Source organism: Psammomys obesus, unplaced genomic scaffold (genome assembly GCF_907164565.1).
Source record: "Psammomys obesus unplaced genomic scaffold, mPsaObe1.curated_primary_1811, whole genome shotgun sequence".
Classification (NCBI taxonomy): Eukaryota; Metazoa; Chordata; class Mammalia; order Rodentia; family Muridae; genus Psammomys; species Psammomys obesus.
Window position 1 is genome coordinate 13,451,737 of NW_026596057.1, and position 14,164 is coordinate 13,465,900.

General features: G+C 44.2%; 1 protein-coding gene across 1 annotated transcript in view; it reads left to right on the forward strand.

Moving 5' to 3' along the window:
• The first annotated feature begins 2,972 nt into the window (after positions 1-2,972).
• Soat1 (sterol O-acyltransferase 1) overlaps positions 2,973-14,164 on the forward strand; it is a 45,220-nt gene continuing 34,028 nt past the window's right edge. Inside the window, exons 1-2 of the mRNA XM_055624651.1 lie at positions 2,973-3,139; positions 11,670-11,783. Of these exons, the coding sequence (XP_055480626.1) occupies positions 11,678-11,783 (106 nt within the window). The 5' untranslated portion in view covers positions 2,973-3,139; positions 11,670-11,677. The remainder of the gene's footprint in view (positions 3,140-11,669; positions 11,784-14,164) is intronic.

The window sequence follows — 14,164 nt, forward strand, 5'->3', positions numbered from 1 at the left end:
TTCTCAGGAAGTGCCCTGTAGTTAAGGAGCCTCTGCTTCCTCTGTGTTTCATGGATCTGGCTCTTCTTTGTCTTACAGAGTTGGACATTGTTTTCCTTCTATTTTGAAAATTCATCCTTCCTTTCCCTGACAACTATTCGACTAGTTAGAAAGCTAGGCTCAGGATGCCTCTTCTCCATTCTCTCTCCACTCTACCTCAGTCTATCTGATCTTACTAGATCCAAATGAATAACAAAGACAGTGGTTGCCAGGGGTTTTTTTCATGGAAAGCTTTGAAAACACGAACTTATTAAACACAATGACCCTATTAGGTAGGCAATGCCTTAAACTTCTTTTTTTTGTAACATGTCCCACTGTTTCCAAATGGCCTAGTTAGCTATTCTCCCAGTGGACAGTCTCAGTCAACTTCATGTCCCTAGCAACTGGCTACAAGTTCTCTAAATGGTCTTCTTTTTCTTCGTCTTCATCTTCTTCATTTTTTTTTCTTTGAATATGATGAAATCGGTAGCACTTAACTAAGCCTTGATCTTAGGATAAGGTGATGGGAGATTTCACAGGCCAGTGTGGAAGACACTTGGATTCCAGCCAGAGTCTTTGGAGTTCCTCTGTCACCTCTGCTCTAGATGATATTGCCACCCCCCTGGTTGCTCAAAAAAAAAAATGACCTGTAGTTACCTTGTGTCTACCTTTCTTCACATCTGCACCTCAGGGGAGTTCTCTGAACTCTTTCACCTTTTATTTCCACAGCAACTACCCCACTCCAGGTAACTGCTACTATCTACACCATATATTTACCCAATAACGTCTTTGTTATCTTTGTTCCATTTCTGTTATCCTCCAGAGACCATTCTCTATAAAACGGTAAAGATGTAAAAACCTGAGATGAAAACTAAACAACACACACACAAATAAACAAAACAAAACCCAAAACAACAATAAAGCCCAGGTTGGGTGTGGTGGCACAGGGCTTCAACACCAGAGGAGGCAGGTGATCTCTGAGTTAGAGGGCGGCCAGGACTACATAGTAAGGCCATGTTTTACCCCACCCCCAACACAAGAACTCTGTATTTTCTTTCCTTTGCACTTATGAATAAGAATCCAAACAACAGGACTGGGCCCCTGCTCAAGGCTCCAGCCTCAGCACCTCCCTGCCTCCCGTAAGTGTGCTCCAGCCCTCTGCTCCTCCAACCAGCCAAAGCTGTTCAGTATCAGTCCCTTCACACTCATTCTCCTCGGTTGGACCCTCCTGCCATGGCTGGCATGACTAGTTCTTCTTTACTTGAGTCTTAGTTCAGATCACCTTCGAAAAATCAACCCTGCCTTTGTCTTTACAAAATGTAGTGGTTAGTTGTTATGTGTAATTTATGTCCTTGAATTCCTTGTGTTATTTTATGAAAACCTGGGAAACCTTTAAAATTATGTCACATCTATCCCTGACCACTCTGTATTTTCTCCTAACACTGATCTCAACTTGCAATCATCTTATTTTTCTTTTCCACTAGAAACACACACTTGGCAATTGCAGCAGCTGCTTCTGTTTTTATTCCCAGTTATGCCTTGAAATAATGGGACATTTCAAGTAATTTAAAAAGTGACCTTGAGAATAATCAAAAAGTGATGCGGATGATTTAGGACAGAGATAAAGCAGTTTAGGCCTTGGACTTCTCACAGACAAAGATGTGGGTAAACTTAGGGTAAAGGTGGGTGAAAGAGAAAGCTAAAGGAAACAGACTAAAGAGTTCCTGTCAGCCTGCAAAAATTGAACTTCAGATCTTCCTACCTTTGTGTGTGTGTGTGTGTGAGAGAGAGAGAGAGAGAGAGACAGAGAGAGAGAGTGAGTCAGGCTCTTCTGGAACTCATTGTCTAGACCAGGATGGCCTCCAACTCACTTGCCTTTGCCTCCTAGGTGCTGGGATTAAAGGTGTGCACCACCAAGCCCAGGAACTGTGTTACCCAGCTCAGTATTTTTTTTTTTTTTTTTTTTTACATCGAATAAATGAAACAAGGAAAAGGAAGAGTCTACTTTATCAGAGTCCCAAAAGAAGTGAATTCCTGAGTCCCAAATGTTCTAACTGGTGGGACAAGAGGAGGAAGCAAAAGCAGCTGAGCACTTTAAGTGTATCACCCAAACTGTTGGCAAAAGCATTAGTCACAGCTGTCCCAGAGGTGGCAAAACCTGGGTGCCTTTGTGCAGGGCACAGCTCTCTGAGCAGTGCTGCCTGCCATGGGCCTTGCTTGAAAGGTCTGTGGAGGAGGCAGTTCTTGGAAGTCTCAGGCATTGGTTCAGGGAATGTGACTTGGAAAGTTATGGTCAACTGGACAGAGTAGTGACTGACTCAAAGATTAGCAAAGCCTGTTTAGCTGACTTGTTTTGCAGGTCAAGAGGGACTCTTCAGTCTGTTTCTTTTGGCTTTCTCTCTCACTCACCTTTACCCAAAATTCACCCACATCTTTGCCTATGAGAAGTTCAAGGCCTAAACTGCTTTATCTCTGTCCTAAATCTATCCGTATTGGGTTTTTTGTTTTGTTTTGTTGTTGTTATTTAGTCCCAAGGATGTTTTTTAAAGTACTCGATTATCCCATTACTTTAGCTGACTCATTTCTGTCTTAGTTTGGGTGTTGCTGAAAGACTCAGTTAAGTAGAATTTAGACCACAAAGCGACTTGTGACCGGTTTTCGGCCACCGCTTCTGTCTTGTTCCTTAAACGGTAGTGTCAGCGTTAGCGCCAGACGTCCCTCGTCCCACGCTACCACACAGGTTGCCTTTTCGGACTCTCAGGAAGTTGACTGGGTCCCAGGTCCCCTCGTGGCCACGCCGGAGGAGGGCTGGGGTGGAGCCAAAGAGCCAGGTGTCTGCAGAAGCCCCGCGGGTACCCGAGCGCTGGGGAGGGGGCGTGGCAGTGGGCGTTGCCAGGCGCCGCAGGACCACCAATGGCATCCCGGAGCTCGGGGCGATGCGCGTGACGCAGCCGCGGGCTGGGAGGTTGGGGCGGAGAACGGGGGTGGGGGCCGCTGCTTTATCTTCCTCCGCAGCGGGGCTGGCGGCGTTGCGGGCCGGCGAGAGCACATCCCGACGCGGCGACCCTCCCGCGGCCGCCCAACCTACCGCCTAGACTGCCGCACTGCCCTCCGGCCGCAGGTAACCCGAGCTTCCGCTCCCCTCCTCCTTTCCTGTCCGGGTCTGCCCCGAGCCGGAGAGGAAGGGGACTGCGGCGGCGGCGCTGCTCCGGTTCCGCGGGCCTGGCCTGGGCCAGACGGTCCCGCCGAGGCGCTGCCTGCTGCCGGGGGAGGGTCCCGCTGAGTTTGGAGGGGAGAGCAGGAGAGTCCTCCGCAGCCTTTCGGATGACTGGCAGCCTTTCAGTGTCAGGGATGTTCTGGGGTCCCGTTGCATCATGCGGGTCTCTCAAGCCAGTCAGTGAAGAAAGTTGAGCATGAGAAGTCATCGCATTCTCTGAAAGCGCATTTTTTCATGCGCTCAGGAAGTCAGTGTTTTGTTTTGTTTTCTGATGTGAGCGGGAGAGGTGTGTGTGAGGGAAAGGCGGCACTGCCAGACACCAGACTCTGTAGGGGCAGGGGCTCCAAAACCTTGAGTCAAGCTCACCTTCTGTTTTTAAGTAGCAGCGGGGAGTTAAGTTTCTGCTTTTGATCTTAAGTGTTAATAGGCATGTAACTTAAGCGATATATACATGTATGTGTGCATGTATATGTAGATGTATGTGCATATATATATATATATGTATATATATATCGCTTACATTAGTTATTTGTGAGAAATTACCGTAAGCTCCATTCTCTGCGTTTTATATGAAACTAGGAATACTTAAGTAGTTGCCACTTTTGATTTCAAACTACTTGCCTTCTTCGTTAATGCGGAATCCAACTTGAACATTTTTTTTCCCTGTTTGCTTTCAATTGGGAAGTATAAATGAATTGCTAAAAAACCGCCAGCACAGGCATCCGGGAGCGGGGCTTGCAGAGAGCTCTGGTGCTGTGGACAGTAAGCAGGGGAAACGTGGAGAAGCACCCGGCTCGGCGTGTCACGTGTTTGGAACTGGTCTGGGTTTCACGTTCTCTTAGGACTCAGCCCAAGCAGGGCGCCTGACTTCAAGCCTGGGCGGGTTCTCCAGGCTCCAGCTTCCTTTCTTGTCCCTGAAAAAGCTTCCTCTTATCTTCTAGAGCATTTCCCCCAGGCCTTCTGCGTTTTTTTTTTTTTTTTTTTTTTTTTGCCCCCTTCTCTTTCTCACATTCCTCAAACCAAAGATCACTTCCCTGTGGGAGCCACTAACCCTCTGTAAGTCTCTTTACCGGCAGCTAGTTAATCATCTCTTGGAAGTAGATGCTTTCATTGTTTTCTAGTGGATTCACAAGGCTAGTCTTTTTTTCTGCCTTCTCAGGGTCTGGCCCAGTACATAGCATGAACAGAACTAAAGAGTTGGAGGGCCAAAGAAAGAACTTTCAGAAAATGGTAACTAGGCAATGCCTGTTTTCCTATGAATTCCACTTCTCAGACGAGACTCTTAGGAATTTTTTTTTTTTTTTTTGCCAAATTGGGTAACTAGTTATATTCAATCATTTGTAAGTAAAATAAACTTGGTTGTAAATAAAGTTCTCTTGTTCTTCAGTCTTGTTAATTGACCCAGTCCTGTTAGCTACATGAAAAAGTTGTAGGATAGGACAAACCATTTTTGGAGGGAAGAAAATGACATTATGCTTTGGATGTTAATTTCTTACTATCCCTCTCTCCCTTCTTCGGGCAGGATCTCATTTAGCCCAGGCTGGCCTGACACTGTGTAGCTGAGAATGATCTTGAGCCCCTGGTTCTCCTGCCTCAACCTCCTAAGTGCTATGATTATAGGTGGTACTATTGTGTCGGGGAGTGGACTGTCAGTTCTATCCCCAGTGGTTTCTGTTTTCCACTGAACTTCAGGGAGTTGGTCACCTGCAGTAGGTACCCAGTATTTATTTGTGATACAGATTTTTAGGTTCTTTTGAAATCTTTGTTAATGAGAACACTGTAGACAGGCTATAAAGTGGACATTTCTCTGGGACATGATTCATTTGTTTCTCTAATTCCTTTTATTTGCTTTCTGGAGACAAGTTGGGTGCTTACCACAGAACGTTACATAACTTCCCTGTACAGATCGGTTTCTTCCATGATTGTCTACTCAGTGTGTGTGTGTGTGTGTGTGTGTGTGTGTGTGTTTAGCTTGGAGGGTGGGGGTGGTATGCACACGCCATTGTAGTGAGTATGGAGGGCAGAGGGCAACCTGGTGGAGTTGGTTTTCTCCTACCTTTACGTGGCTTCCAGGGATTCAGCTTGGGTTGTTAGGCTTTTGTGGCAAGCATGTTTTACCTACTTGGCCACCTGACCAGCCCCACTGCTTAGCTTTTGTCACCTAAAAGGAGGGTAGTTCCACCATACAGATCTTTTCCAACTTTGTAAAGGAAGTGGAAATGTGTGGTAGCTCAGGCCTGCAATCCTAGTACTCCGAGGCAGAGGAGGCAGAAGTAGGCAGATCTGAGTTCCCGGGCAGCCACTGCTATATAATGAGTCTCAAAAAACAATAAGTGAAAACCCAAACAAACGGGCAAAAAAAAAAAAAAAAAAAAAAAAAAAGAACAATAAGAGGTACAAATGTTAATGAGCTTGTGCCCAGCTCTATGGATGGTCCTTGTTTTCTCTCGCTGCTGGGCCTCTTGTGAGAACAGTCCTATGATCTGCTTTCAGTTCCTCAACACGTTTTGCAACCTACTCCAATACATTTGACCTTCCTGAAACCAACTGTCCACGTAGTTAGTAAAACACCCACTTTTAGCATGTTTCTACATTGTGAAATACCTTTCCCAAGTTCCACCCTCTTTTTTTTTTAATAACCCTTATTATTAAAAAAAAAAAAACAAAAAACAAAACATTGCAAATACATAAGAAAATGTTACACCACCCTTCTTTTTGTGTTTGTTTTCTACTACTGACCCCGGAAAATCCCTCTGAATCCTCTGGCACCTCCCCCCCCCCATCCTTTGCTCCTTTTTCTTCTATAAGATCTTTGCTTTTTGCCCTTTTGCTGTTAACTTTTTAAATACCCTGTAATACTGGGGAGCTTACATAACTATCTCTAAGCCCGTATGCTACTATCTACTGCTTACTATGTTAAATAAAATAGTAGCCTGGCTATTTCCTGGGGAACCTACCTGGGAAACTTCCTGAACTTGTGCCTTAGCCTTAACTCTCTGTGCACTGATGCAGCCCAGATCACTATCTTCAGCTCAGACTTGTGAGTTCACCTGGCCTTTTATACCTTGGCTGGCCTGCAGGCACATAGTACTGCTCTTATCTATGCCTTCTTCCAATAAGTAGCATGATGGTATGCCTAACCTTTCTGAATTAGCATACTCGCTTGGGATCTTTTGTGTAGCCAGCTACACACCTCAAAGACTTCTCAGAGTTAATCATTTGTGAATTTATCTAATCTCCCTTATCTCTTCCCTCTTCATTTATTTTCCCAATAAACACATGTCATATGAGTCTTCAGGCCTTATTGCTTTGTATGTGGGTTTATTGTTGGCACTGCTGATCTTGCTTCTCTTTAGCACAGCCTTCCCTTTGGTTCTGAGTTAATTTTCTTTGAGAACTGAACTGAGGTCCTCCCATGTGCTAGACAGATGAATTGTCATTGAAGTTCACTCTGAGCTCCCAACCTTCCCTTTTAACAAGTGTAATTCTAGTGCTGTGTTTGAGAGGGAGAAGAAAAGGAAAACCAAAAAGACTAGAAGGGGATGGGGGAATAGGATTAGGAGACTACCCATAGTGGTCAATGGAGATTTATTTATTGTGTACGTGTGTTCCTGTGTGTGTGTGTGTGAGAGAGAGAGAGAGAGACAGAGACAGAGACAGAGACAGAGACAGTCTCATTATATAGTCTAAGGTGTCCTTAAACTCATGGCAGCTTTTCTGAGAGAGAGAGAGAGAGAGAGAGAGAGAGAGAGACAGAGACAGAGACAGAGACAGTCTCATTATATAGTCTAAGGTGTCCTTAAACTCATGGCAGCTTTTCTGCCCCAGCTTCCCAAGTGCCAGGGAAGACATTCCCCATACCAATAGTGTTTTCGACCTAAGTGACAGATGTGTGAAGTGATTGGAATTAGGTATATAATGATTCTAGAGCTAAATGGATTTGCCTTGGATTATAAGGAAAACTTACATTTCAAGGAGAAAAAACAAACTTGTGCTAGAATGGCTACAAGTCCTATCGACTGGAATGGAGATGACCACAGTGGAAGTGCATAGAATGTCAGTAGTTCGGGCAGAGTACAGGGAAGCTTAGGAAAGAAGTGGGAAACAGCAAGATCTGGAGAGGACAGGAACTCCACAAGGAGAGCAACAGAACCAAAAAATCTGAGCACAGGGGTCTTTCCTGAGACTGATACTCCAACCAAGGACTATGCATGGAGATAACCTAAGACCCCTGCACAGATGTAGCCCATGGCAGTTCAGTATCCAAGTGGTTCCATTGTAATAGGAACAGGGACTGTCTCTGACATGAACTGATTGGCCTGCTCTTTAATTACCTCCCACTGAAGGGGAAGCAGCCTTACCAGGCCACAGAAGAAGACAATGCAGCCACTCCTGATGAGACCTAATAGACTAGGATCAGAAGGAAGGAAAAGAAGACCTCCCCTATCAGTGAACTTGGGGAGGGGCATGCATGCAGAGGGTGGAGGAAGGGAGGGATTGGGACAGGAGGAGAGAGGGAACCACAGGGAGGATATAAAGTGAATAAAGTATAATTAATAAAGAATTAAAAAATTAAATTAAAAAAAGAATGTCAGTAGTTCAAGCTAGGGGTGGTGCACACCTATAATCTTAGCACTTGGGAAGGTGAGACAAGAGGCTTGCTCACACTTGAGGATAGCCTGGGCTATAGAGCAGGACGTGTCCCCTAAAAACAAAAGAATGTCAACAGTTGGGTTTGGGTTGTGTTCAAAATGTGTGTTGAACACCTACTTTGGGTTTGCTCATCAAACCTTGGTGGGGAATACAGTATCAGAGAAGTAGCATGTAGGTATCCGGGAGTGAACCAGTGGTGGCTGAAGCATTAACAGTGTCTCTCCAGAAGATGTGATGAGTAGATGTTGAACTTAGAAATGTTTATGAAAGAATTAGTGGTGGAGAGAGAGAAAGTGCTGAGAGAGAGACAGAGAGAGAGCAAGAGAGTGCTGAAGTGTCTGGATTATATAGTAAAGAGCCTCTAGGGGAGAGAGGTAGGTACTGAGGGGTGCTGGGAGAACCTGGAAGCCAGGTCCACTTTGTATATTAAATAGGCACCTCAGCTGCTTATCTCTGGTCTGAATCCCAGCATTGCTTTTTAAATTTTACTCTTTAAAAGATTGTGTGTGTGTGTTTGTGTGTTTGCTCCTGCATGCATACAGTCACCTAGGGTTTAAAATTTTTTTTATATGTATGCATACGTGTCTGTGTGTATATATGTCTGTGTGGGGCTCCTTTGGAGGTCAAAAGAGAGTGTTACAGGAGGTTCTTAGCTGCCCACCCATTATGGGTTCTGGGAATTGAACCTGAGTCCTTTGTAAAAAACAGCAAGTGCTCTTAACCACTGAGCCATCTCCCCAGCCCTGGAGGTGTCTATTTCTATTTTATTTATTTTTTTAGACAGGGTCTCATTATATATCCTGACTGACCTGGAACTCACTGTTTAGACTCACAGAGGTCCACCTGCCTCCATATCCCAAGTGCTGGGATTAAAAAGATGCACCACCATTTCTGGCCTGTGTGCCTATTTTAAAGCCCACATTTTCCCCTTGTTAAACTCTTCCTTTTTGCTATGCCAATGCTCTTTTTATTTAAGTATATTTAATTTATTTTATATAGTAAATATATTTAATATATTTACTATATTTAAGTATAGATTTATACTTCTATCTCAGGGTTTTATTGCTGTGAAGAGACACTCTGACCATGGCAACTCTCACAAAGCAAAACTAGCTCATAGTTTCAGAGGTTTAGCCCATTGTCAACGTGGTGGAAAACATGGCAGTGTGCAGGCAGACATGGTGCTAGAGAAGGAGCTGAGAGTGCTCCATCTTAATCCACAGGTAGCAGAAGGAGCCTGTCTGCCACACTGGGCATGGCTTGAGCATAGGAGACCTCAAGGTCCACCCCCACAGTGACATACTTCCTCCAACAAGACCACACTTGTTCCAACATGGCCACATGATAGTGCCAGACCATATGAACCAAGTATCCAAACACAGGAGCCTGTGGGGCCATTCCTAGTCAAACCACCACAGCTTCCTTCACAGGGATCCTCAACCTTCACTCCTACTTACCACTGCTCTGATTATTTCAGTGGGATAATTAGATGCTCGGCGGCTTCCTCTCAGACTGTTAAATGGTTGATTTTCAAATCTCTATCGGTAGCCCAGACCAGATTGTTTCTGAGTTCCTCCTATGCACACTTGGGTGTTTATGTGTTTGATTTTAGATCTAGATTTACTCATTTTATCTGTGAGGTGTTCTTCCTGTATGCATGTGTGTGCGTCATAGGAATGCTTCCCATGGGGTCGGAAGGGGGTCTTGGATCCCCATGGTTACGGATGGTTGTGGACCACCATGTAGGTGTTGGGGACTGAACCTGTGTCCTTGGTGAGAGCAGACAGTCTTCTTACACGCTGAGCCATCTCTGCAGCCCCCATATCCAGCTTCTGATAATGAGTGTCGGGGATCCGAACTCAGGTTCTCATACGAACAGGAAGCATTTTACTCCCACACTTCCAACCCTCAGTTTTAGGTTAAATTTTGTCTAGAATGTGAAATAACGGTCTGTTTTAGCCTTTGCTGGGTATCTAAAGGCCACAAGAAAGTTGGTTTTCTTTTTATTCTGTCACTGAAGTGTCAGTTGAGTTCTCCTCATCCTGTCAGTCATCGAGTACCTGTTACTCTGACTCAGCTCATCTTTACAGCTCTTAGTTCAATTTCCAGAGAAAAGACAAGTGATCTGGCGGGCAGGACTCTGGTGTCGCCAAGTGTCAGTAGAGGAGGGTTTGTGCTTGTTTTGTTTGTCTCTTTGATTGTGTGTATGTGTGTGGATATGTGTTATGCGTGTACAGGCGCGGGAATAGGGTGTTTGGTTCCCTGGAGCTGTTGTTGTGAGCTACCTGACGGGGGTTCTGGGAACCAAAATGTGTGTCTGGAAGAACAGCAACCTCTGAGCCTTCTCTCCAGCCCAGAGAATTCTTGTTTTTAACCTGTTCTCACGCGTGGAGTGTTCATCCTTCAAAGATCAGTCAGTGAATGCCCTTTCTCTTGAAACCATTATCTCGGTTAGTGATCTCTCGGTTAGTGATCTAGCCTCCCTCTGATCTCTTAATGTTTGCGATTATTACCACTGACTTGCTAATAATACTCTAGTATGTGGTTTCATGTGTGTCTGTTCCCAAGAGATGTAAAATTAACATCTGCCTCCAAACTGGATTAGTACCAGCATTCCAAGAAATGACTCCCTCAAGTGCACCTAGGTGGGTACAGAGAGTTTACCAGGGATTGCTTAAGGAGCTGTGGATGGCTGAAGATGGCTGCGCGTCCCCTCCCTCCGTACCCAGCAGCTGTGTAAAGCCTGTGATAGTTGATGGGAACCTGGCTTGAGAGCAGTGCCCAGTGTTAAGGCAGCAGTATGTACAAGTCACGCGGCAACTCTCAGACAATCACCGTGCGTGGCGCTGCAGGTGACTACAGACTCAGCGCCTGTAAAGCATAGACGAGCGTTCAGAGGGAAGCTACTTCTTTGTGTTCTACGCAGGGTCTGCATTCTTGCAAGACACCAGACCTGGGGAGGACGGCTTGTTTTACTACAGTCTGCCGTGCAAAACAGTTAAAAGGTGGCTTGTGAAAGATGGAGGTCCTCTGGCTAGGAATCAAAGGACTTAGTCTCATTACACATCTTTGTCACCTTCTGCTGGTCTTCTTTTGTTTTATTTTCACTGTTGTTTGGAAGCAGGATCTCTCTATATGGCTATCCTGGAACTCAGGATAGACCAGGCTGGCCACAAACTCACAAAGATCCCCGGCTGGTATTAAAGGCATATGTCACTGTGCCCAGCTATTCTACTTTTATTAAGTTTTCATGTGTTCAGTGCTTTTTCAGCTAAGTTGTTCTTTGAGAATGGTGGCTATATCTAAACAAGGAAACAAACAAACAAACAAAAAGGGCCCTTGAAACAAGCCATCTATTTGATAGGGGCTAATTTCTTCAAATTTGTTGTAATATCTTATACTCAAAAAAACTGCTTGAAATAAAATCAGAGAAGGACATTATATCATTATTAGTTTTTACTTCTCTTAAACACAGTAGTGATATGAAATTCAACTAGCCAGATACTTAGTTTAAAACTTTTCATTTTTAAATTAAATTAATCTTTTTTGTGATACTGTGGTTCAAATCCAGGGCATCAGCCATGTATACAAGGCAAGGGCTGTACCCTAAGCTCCATTCCTCACCGTATTCAGATTTTTAATGGACACAATTATTCTGCACCCTTTTGATGTACACTGTGCACTGATCAGTCAGGACAAGTAGATTGTCCATGGATTGATCGATTTTTCATGTTGGGAACATCCAGCATCTTAACCCTTGGCCCTTGCTGTTCTTTCCTAGGCAGCTCGATGGTGGGAGAAGAGAAGATGTCGCTGAGAAAACGGCTGGCAAAATCTGGTGAAAATCCTGAGGAAGATGAAGCCCAGAGAAATATCTTGGACACACAGAGAAATGGTAAGGGTTATAAAGTTTCCAAGGTAAATTAAGGAGCTTAGAAAGCAAGTTCACTGATCAAGGCAGGGCTTGTAATATATTTTTTTGTTACCAATCTGTATTGGTGGTTTTATATATCTAATAAGTTCATGTAAGTTAATGTAGTGATTGGCTGGAGAGATGCTTCAATGGTGAAGAGAACTTGTTCCTGGTTGCAATTCCAGCACCCACATGGTGGTTAATATCTGTCTATAACTCCAGTTCCAGGGAGTAGGCCAGTGCCATCTTCTGGCCTCTGAGAATGCACTGCATGGACATGGCACACAGATACACATGGGACAAAACTCTGTACACATAAAATAAAAGTAAACAAATAAAAATTACTTCAACAAACATTTCTGCTGTGTTTTAGGTATTAACCATTCGTTTAACCAGCGTAGACTACAGTAATTATTGAAATGGCCTGCTGGACCCCTGATTACAGAAGTGATCAATACATGCGCGTTTGCATTTATGGAGCTTCAAGTTACATGAATGGCAGAGCCCTCAAAATCCTGTAGAGGTGGGGGTGTAGTTCACGGATGCCTTGGGTTTGTTCCCCAGCATAACCAAACAAAACCAAACCAAAAAGCCCCACATAATTAAATTACCACAATTAAGTATAACCTTATAAAGCTACCAATATTATAATAGATATAAAGAACAAAATTGAGCAGGGAGCAGGGCCTGAACTGGTGTATAAATCTTGGGAGAAAGGGAGAAACTGGGGCATTAATTATTTGTTAATGCATGAAGAGCACGATGCAGCTCTTGTCAAAGTGGAGGCTTATGGGTAAGCGTGGTAGATTTGTTGGCGCTCCAATCCTCGTGATGCCATCTGTTGCATCAGGATGTTTACCTTTTGCAGTGACATTTATATCGTTATCCTTCGTTAACCGAGACTTGTTTGGTTAACAAATAGGGAAGGACTTCCAGAGGCAGGTTGTCTTTGGCATCCTCAGACTTCCTTTCATAGAGGGGCTCTCTTTAACCTTTCCTGCTTCAAGTGTCGGCAGCCAGACTGCAGCAGGGCTGTGAGTGAGGCTGTTGAGTTGGCATAATGAGGTTTATCAACATACTCTTAACTATTTATGACATATTGCACGTGGTCAGGTTCTAATATGATAGAAAGTGAAATTTATGCAAAGGAGGATGAGTCAGCATTGGAAAGAAGTATTCTCCTTCCCTTTGTTATTCGTGGTCTTGTCTTGGTGATAGCCTGGATTTCCACACATTAGTTTTCCACTTATTTATTTATTTTCTAAAGTTGATACTTCTTAGAGACCAGAAAAGTATTATCGATACTTTGCGTCATCATCATTACATATATTTCACTCTTTAAAAAAGCTGTTTTATTCAAGAGTGTTTTTCTATGTAGCCTGGCTTCAGCCTCCCAAGTGTGGGGATTAGAGGCATTCGGCACCATGCCCAGTTTCATGCAGGCTTCCTGCTCCCTAGGCAAATAGTCTATTGAGCTAAATCGCCAGCCCGGAGTTGTACTCATTCTAGGTTTTAATACAGCTGTTAAAAAGTTAATGTTGTTTAGCATGAATTCAGAAGTGTGACACCCTCCTTGTCTGATACAGGTATAACGCTGATCGGAAAACAAAGTGTGAAATCTGGATGAGTAGAACGTGGCCTTTGAGTTGCGAGGACTTGCAGGCCTTTCAGTGTGGATGAGCAAGCAGGCCAACCTAGGAGCCTGTTGCTTCACCACCTCACATGTGTTATAGGATTATTGGTGGTCCATATACGAGTTAAAATTTGAGGTACAGCTTTTATTTATTTAGTTGCCTGTCTTTTTTTTTTTTTTTTTTTTTTTTGAGACAAGGTCTCATGTAGCCCCAGCCAGCCTGGAAGTTGTTATGGAGTTGAAGTTGCCTTTGAACTTTTGGTCCTCTTGCCTTTACCTCCTAGGTGCTGGGATCATGGGTGTGCACCACCATGTCCAGCTTGAGACACAGCGTTTAGAGTGTGGCATATATCATTTGGGGTATGAATGACAGTCACTTCTGAATGTACAAATTATCCAATACAGCAGCTTGAGATCTGAAGCAGAATCTCCTGGCGAGGCCCTGAGGTGTGAGGTATGAAAGAGCCTGCCATTGGTGCTGATTGTTTCCGGTGCTCAGATACTCTTGCCAAGAAGAACTGACACCTAACTTCATTATGCTTCACCAGTCTACCTCTACAGATGTAGTGGCACATGCCTTTAATCCCAGCTCTCAGGAGGCAGAAGCTGGCGGATCTCCGTGAATCCATAGTGATCCCATAGTGATCCCATGTCTCAAACCAACAAGCAAGCAAGCAAGCAGATAAAGATAGTGCTTTTTGGGGGTTGTAGAGATAGATGGCTTAGTGCT